We start from the raw sequence: 7140 nt of genomic DNA on the forward strand, positions 1-7140 counted from the left end.
GCGCCCTGTGTAGGGCGCTGGAAAGCGCTTCCCGCGGCTTCCCCGCGGTGGCGACGCCCCTTTCTCCGCGAGGACAGTGTCGGGGATTGTTGAGCCGCGGCGAGGGGAGGCCGGAACTAGGCAGCGCGGCACCTCCGGCCGCCCCGGGGCACACCGGGCCCACCCGCACGCCTGGGGGCGCCCGGCCTGCAGCCTCTGCCGGCAGGGGTGGGCAGCCCTCGCGGCCGCCTCACTCGTCCTCCCGCCGGGCGCAGCTGGTGTCCGGGGACCACTGCCCCTCGCAGCGCTGGAATTTTCGGTCTTTTAGCGAGAGGGTTTGGCTGGTGGCCCTCGCAGAAGGGCCAGCAGGGCTGCCGTGCCAGGAGCCCCGGGGGCTGGAGATTGGGGGGCGCTGGGGCTTGGGGCCCGCCGGGGATTGGGGCCCGCCTCCTCAGCAGCTGGCAGGGGAGCAGGACCCCCCTCGAATGGCTTTGAGGACCGTGACCGCATCTTGCTGCGCCCTCCCTGCCGCACAGTGACCGGCTTCTCCATCAGCTCAGCAGGGAGCAAGTGCCCACCTGGGCAGAAGCTGGGGGGCGCTGCCCGGGCCAGGGCAGGCTGACATCACGATAGATGTGGGCAGAGGAGGAGCTGGCCGGTGCCATCAGCTGCCAGGGATCACTGAGCTGGACATTTCTAAAGCTCACTGTCCCCAAAAGAGGACCACCAGGGAAACGTCCTGCTGGACAGTTTGCCAGGACAGGCCTCCTCCTGCCCCTCTTCTGGTGCTGGGCACCCAGGGCACGCAGGTAGCACCGGGGGCAAGGCTGGTGATGGCCCTTTCAGAGTGGTCAGCGCTGGCACACCTGCCCTGCAGGGTGGGGTTGGTGCCTTCCCACGGAGGCGCCTCCTGCCCTTGGCCTCTCTCGGAAGCGCAGTTTGTCTGGGCCCCAGGGCTGCAGCCTGCCTTGGCAGTAGGGGCAGGTGACAGCACCTCGGGCGCTGCTCCCCCACCCCCAGTGTGGCCGCTTGCTGGGGTCCCACACGGCACACCAGGGTGGCGGCAGAAGGCTGCTGGGGCGCCTGGCAGTGGCCTCCAGTCCCCAGGCTCACCCGTGCCACGCCAGGTCGGTGTGGGAGGGGCGGGCCTGCCCCGGGTGGGCAGCCGGGCCACGAGACCCGAGAACTCTTGTTGAGAGCCTGGCAGGGACCCTGCGGGTCACGGGCCGCGGTACCACCTCAGGCCTGGCCCCCCAGGGGGTCTGTGTCCCCCTCTGTACAGCGTCCCTGGCCCTTGCACGCCCATCGAGCTGGCCCGCCCCTCCTGCGGGCAGAGGGAGGTGGCCTCGGGGTGTCCGCCAGGCCTGGCACTAACAGCGCCTCTTTGGTTCCAGCGACGCGATGCTGGCGCGAGGGCTGAAGAGGAAGAGCCGGGACCGCGAGGGCGAGGCGGGGGGCGGCCTGGCCTATGGCCTGCAGCGGCAGTCGCTCCTGGACATGTCTCTGGTCAAGCTGCAGCTGTGCCACATGCTGGCGGAGCCCAGCCTGTGCCGCTCCGTGCTCATCGCCAACACGGTCCGGCAGCTTCGGGAGGAGATGGCCCATGACGGCGTGGGGTGGCCAGGGGCACCCCCCAGCTTGGGGCAGACACCCCCTGACCGCCTGCTGTCCACGGACCTCCTGTGTCGCCCTGCACGGGAGGGGCCCGGCCATGAGCAGGACCTGGCTCCGAGGGGCCTGCCCAGCAGCCTCCAGGAGGTGGACAGCCCTCTGGAAAGCAGAGGAAGCTTCCAGAAGTCGCTGGACCAGATATTTGAAACATTGGGGAGTAAAGGCCCCGGTTCCGTGGGGGACCTGTTCGCAGATGTGGACGGTGCCTACTACAGCCTGGATGCCGTGCTGACCGGGGTGGCCGGCGGCCCCACGGGCTCTGGAGAAGAGCTGGAGGCCTTTGCCGCAGTGGCCTCCTCGCCCCCTGGCTGCAGCTGCCCGCCGGACCTGGGGGAGCTGGAGCACGTGGCGGGCGTCCTGGTGGGGGCCTGACCTGCGCGCCAGCGCCCAGCCCTTGCCCAGCTGCCTGCGTCCCTGCCGGCGGTCACGCCGCCCCATTGGGGCGTGTTGGGGACCCCGCTGTGTGCTGTGTCAGCACCTGTGTGTCCCGCTTGTGTCCTCAGGGGTGTCGGACACTAGCATGTTGGGAACCCCACTATGTCTGAGCTTTATTTTGTAAACGTTTCATACTCGGATCTCTGGATTTTTGAGCTTTTCCCGTGGACGGCCTGCCGCACGGGCTCGTGGCCTTTCCCTCTTCAGCGTGGGTGCCGCCCCAAGAGTCGCGAGCGCTGGGCGGCCCCTGAGCGCTGCGTCCACACCTCTCTCGTGCTGGACCAGCCGCCCCGTGTGCCCCGGCTGGCCGGGAAGGCGCGTGGGACCCCCTGCGCCCCCATGTCACCGCCTCCATTAAACTGTCCCTGCAGAGTGGGGTGTGTGGCCCTCGTCTCCGTACTGGGGCCTGAGGTGCCCCCCACTCTCGGGTGGGATTTGGGGGCAGGTGCGGCCGCCCCTCCCCTCACTGCCTCCCGAGGGGACCTCTCTCCTGTGGCTGTGGCTCATGCGCCCGACACTGCCCCGTGGAAGACGCTCCTCGAGGCGGGGGCTCCGCCAGGCGGGCGCGAGGCAGAGCCCCAGGCTCCCCCGCCCCACGGCACATGCTGGGCCAGGCCGCCCTCCTTGCTTTGGGGGCCCCGCCGGGGGCTGGTGTCCTGAGTCCCAGGCAGTACGAGGCTGGGTCTCAGCTGAGCGCCCGAAGGACTGCGGCTGCTGACTGGTGTCCGGCCACCGGCGTCCAGGCCACGTGGCTCACGTCACGTGGGCGTGTGGACAGGCCCAGGGTGCAGGGCCCAGGTGTGCATGGAGGCAGAGGCTTCCCCGCGGCTGGGCGAGGGCCGCCCGCGAGCGGGGAGAGCGGCTGCCCGCACTGAGGCCTCGAGCCGCAGGGGACACGGCTCCCCCCTCGCTGTGGACTGAGCCGCGCCCTCCCAGGTCCCTTCGCTTCTCGGCGTCTCAGCCTCTTGTTGTGGGGCCCGTCCTGTGGCTCACCGCCCCTCCCAACTTGGGTGCAGACCCCCAGGTCTGCGGCCTGGTCCTGCCTCCCAACCCTGCGCCCGCTGACCGGACGCAAGGCCGCGGTCCCACCTGCCCTCCCTCCCCCACTGCACATCTCTCGGGGCCACTTCCTCCCGACCGCCCTCTGCTGCCGCCTGGCCCCAACGGCGGCCTTCCCACAGCCTCCGACCCGCCCGGCTGCGGGCCGTGTGCCTGGCAGCCTGCCCCTGGGCGGCAGCCTGCCAGGGCGGCTCTGGGGCTGTCCCCGCTGCCTGCCGGGGCTGGCCGCTGCCCCTGACCCCCACCCGGGCTTCCAGGGCAGCTGCCTGTCACGGGACCCTGCAGGGCAGGTTGGGGTTTCCTTGTAGCCCCTGTCCCAGGCCCGGCGTGTCTGGGGCCTGCCCAGTTCTTGGCAGGCGGGCTCACAGGGCACAAGTCAGAACTTGGGCTCTGCCGAACCCACACTGGCGCCCACCGCCGGGCTCTGCCTGGCCCGCCGGCTGTTCCGGATGGCCCTCGGGACCATGGGCAGCCCCAGGCTCCTGGCAGCACTCCCCGCCCTGCTGCTGAGGGGGCTACCCAGGACCCCAAAACTCCACACAGCAGTCTTTCCAGATGGGGCGCAGATGGAGCAAAGTGCCCATTCCTCAGGAGGGTGCAGGGTCCTGTCCCTGTCTGGTGAGCAAGGGAGGAGGCCCAGGCCCCCTCCTCCCTGGGACGGTGGGGAGCTGTCCCTTTCCCAGGGGCCTCCAGAACGAGGCCGCCGGAGGTTGGGTCCCCTGCTGCTGCCCAGCGTCCCTGACAGCTGAGGGAACAGAAGGGGCTGTTTGGCCACAGGACCTGCCTGCCCGGGGCTGGCTCTGGTGGTTCCTGGGATTCGCCGCCTGGAGCCCTCAGCAGCCCGGGTGCTGTGCTCACCTGGTCCAGGACATGCGGGGGCCGGGGCACAGCCCCTCTGACCCATCGCCAGGCCAGAGGATGCCCTGTTCCTCGCAGGCCCAGGAGCTGGACGGGGGCAGAAGAGTGGGGAGCTGAGGCCCAGGCCCCAAGTCTGCACGCAGGAGCATGTTGCTGGGGTGGAACCAGCTGCCTGGAGGCTGCCTGGGGGTGGGGCTGAGGGCCCCTGCAGGTGCAGCACAGGGCGCCACCTGCTGCCCTGCTGCCCGCCTGCTGCCCTGCTGCCCGCCTACGAGGCCCTTCAGGCCTCGAGCTTCGGTGGCAAGCAGGGGAGAGGGGGTCTGCTTCTCTTGTGGGCCTGGTATGATTTCGAGGGGCCTGACAGGGGATGGCCCACAAGCCAAGGACTTCAGGTATCTCTGGACACAGGAAAGAAGGTACCAGGCCCTCGAGGAGTGCATGTGTGGGCACAGCGCGGCTGCGTGGTTGTGGGTGTCCGGATAGGTGCCTGGAGGGTGGCGCAGGGCCTGCTCCAGGGGCCATGACGGGCACGCTGGGCCGGCAGGCTGCCGCCAAGGCCGCCTCCAGGTGGGCAGGCAGGCTGCACACAGGCAGCTTCACCCACGGGGGCAGACCAGCCGAGGGGCCGGTCCCTGTTGAAGGGGGTGCGTGGCGCCGCCAGCTGTGACCCCATAGGGACTGGGAGCAATGTGGTCAGGAGACAGCGCCCGCCACCTCCCAGTCTCCCCTTGGGCCCCTGTGACGGGGGAGCTGCTCCCCTGACCCCCACCCGCCTAGAGCACCACAGCACCCCCACACATATGACGAGTGGCAGGGAAGGGTCCCTGGCCCCACAGGAAGCACCAGTGTTCTGCCTCTCTGGGGTTCTCAGTTCCTGGGGTGAGAGAGAATACCAGTCCCCGGGCCAGGATCAGTCCCTCTGCTGGGGGGGAAGTAGTACTGGAGTCTGCCCCTCATCTCCATGCAAAGGGCTTGGGGGGCAGTGGCAGCTGAGGTACCCCTGGAGCACCCCAGTTCTTCATGTCTTCTTGCAGGGAACCTAGTTCTGGGTGGCTGGGCTTCCCCACTCACTGGAGAGGCTGTGGGGGAGTCTGTGAGCCCACAGAGAGGGTCTGTTGCTGCCTGCACCCCAAGCCCCAGTGCCCAGCTTCCAGCTCAGTCAGACTGAGAGCAGGCCTGAGACCCCTGAGCAGGGCCAGGGCCGAGGGGCAGTGCAGGGTAGAGCGGCAGCCTGCGGCTGCCACCCGCTTCCACAGGAGAGGCCGGTATGCAGCCGGGCCCCCATGCCCCGGGCACGTTCTCTGGCCCCACCCTGGGGTCTGGGGGCTAGGCCTGGGCTCCAGACCCTTTTGGCCAGGGAGGATTAGGCTGGAAGGCGGGACCACACCGCTGTGGGGGTGCTGCCCAGGCCAGGCCTCCAGTTATGACGGTGTGGGGGTGGGCACAGCAGGTGGACCCTGAGCTGGGGAGCTCTCCCTGCCCATCGAGACACGCAGGCTCACTCCAACCTACAGGAGGGCTTCTGGGAGGCATCAACTGCAGCCCTGCCCAGGGCCAAGTGGGAGGGCCCAGCAGGCCTCGATGTGCTGACGGGGGGGATGCCAGGCCTCCGCTTGGGGAGAGGGCAGCCTGCTGCCAAGCCTCTCCTTTTGGGAGCCGAGCCAGCCAGCACACGGCAGCCCCTGCTGCAAGACCCCAGCCTGTCAGTGTCAGCCCACCCAGTCCTCCCGAGACCAAGGGCAGTGGTGGCCAGGGAGTCCCTCCCAGCCTCTGCTGGCCCTAGCCAACCAGGGGCCCAGTGGAACCCCAGTTGTACAGGGGTGGGCTATGAAGACCCCCTTTCCCGGCTCCCCCACTACTGGTACCCCACTACTGGGTGTGTCCCGATGGGCGGTGAGGCTATTTGCCTCCTAGGGTCCACATCGCCGTACCTGGCTCAATGCGGTGGGGTGCAGCTGGGTCTATGCCAGAGTCCCCTAGGTCTCCCTCCCATCGCTGCCCCCAGCCAACACAGAGGGCAGGGTTCTGGCCCCCCCCCCCCACTCAGCTCCAGAGGAGGGTGCTGCTACCACAGCGGACAGGTGTGCTCCCAGGACAAGGTGCCCCTGGCCGCGTGGGGCTCTTCCGGGCAGCAGGGCTGACCTGCTCTTCCTGGAAGGCTGCCCACTGCGGCCCGGCTGCCGGGAATCCGGCGGCTTCACTCCCCGGCTGTGCGTGCGCGCGCCCGCGGCCTGTGCACTGATTCAGTGCGCGCGTCACTGTGGCTCTGCAGGTCTCGGCACTGGCCGAGGGGGGCTGTGCATGTGCGTGTCTCGGGTGCAGGGCCGGGCCCAAGTCGGTGTTGTGAGCTGACCGACCTCTCCAGCAGCTTGTGTGTGAGTGCGTGTTGCATGTGTGCACGCACCCGGTGCGTCCATGCACGTGTGCTGTGGCCTGCTGTGTGTGCAATGTGCGTGACCATGTCCATGCAAACTCGCATCCCTCTGCAGCCCCAGGAACGATACTCCCAAGCTCACGTGCTATCTGGGTCTTGGGGTCCCCAGCAGCAAGCCCCCACCGCGTTCTTTCTCTCCTGCACCAGGTTGGCTCCCTGGGGCACCGCTGTCACCACACCAAGCAGAGCCCACGATGGCCTCCACCCTGCCCTCAGCCAGCACGGCCCTGGGAACCGCCCCATCTCGCGGTGCCAGTCTAGGGCCTGCCCAGCCATCCCAGGGGTCTTTCCTTTGCTCCCCAGGTGATTCTGCCATTCCCACTCCATAGGTTCTTCAGGACCCAACCCAAGGTGCCCCCACATGCCCTAACCCTGGAGCCCTGGGCAGAGCGGGGAGTCTCCTCCAGGGGGGCCTGCCACAGCAGGGTGCCGCACTCCAGCTGTGACTGGCAGTCCATCTTCCAAGATGGAGAAGGGCATGCAGGTAAAGTTGGGCCCCGGGGGACCCCTTACTGGTGGGGACCCAGAGTCAACTCGTTGGACCCAGGAAGGCCAGCTGGAGGCAGGGGCAGGGCAGCTCGGGGCCTGGGTTGGGGGTCCACCCTGGGTGGGAGGCAGCGGTGCGGGCAGGTGGGCGGGGTGACGTGTGGTTTGGGGCGGGGCCCGGTAGGGGAGGGGCCGGCCGGGTTGGGGCGGAGTCCGGG

At 69.1% G+C, this 7140-nt stretch overlaps 2 protein-coding genes across 2 annotated transcripts in view; both read left to right on the forward strand.

Annotated features, from left to right (window-relative positions):
- Positions 1-1375: 1375 nt before the first annotated feature.
- On the forward strand, positions 1376-2311 carry CDCA4 (cell division cycle associated 4). The gene has a single exon (XM_004681978.2). It carries the CDS (start codon positions 1381-1383, stop codon positions 2020-2022), a length of 642 nt encoding a protein of 213 aa, XP_004682035.1. The 5' UTR covers positions 1376-1380; the 3' UTR covers positions 2023-2311.
- A 2211-nt stretch (positions 2312-4522) lies between these two features.
- The window catches only part of AHNAK2 (AHNAK nucleoprotein 2), a 26206-nt gene continuing 23588 nt past the window's right edge, over positions 4523-7140 (forward strand). The window contains exons 1-2 of the mRNA XM_012724355.1: positions 4523-4569; positions 6766-6920. Coding sequence (XP_012579809.1) covers positions 4523-4569; positions 6766-6920 — 202 coding nt within the window. The remainder of the gene's footprint in view (positions 4570-6765; positions 6921-7140) is intronic.

This window comes from Condylura cristata, unplaced genomic scaffold, assembly GCF_000260355.1.
Source record: "Condylura cristata isolate star-nosed mole 26May11 unplaced genomic scaffold, ConCri1.0 scaffold00013, whole genome shotgun sequence".
Taxonomy (NCBI): Eukaryota; Metazoa; Chordata; class Mammalia; order Eulipotyphla; family Talpidae; genus Condylura; species Condylura cristata.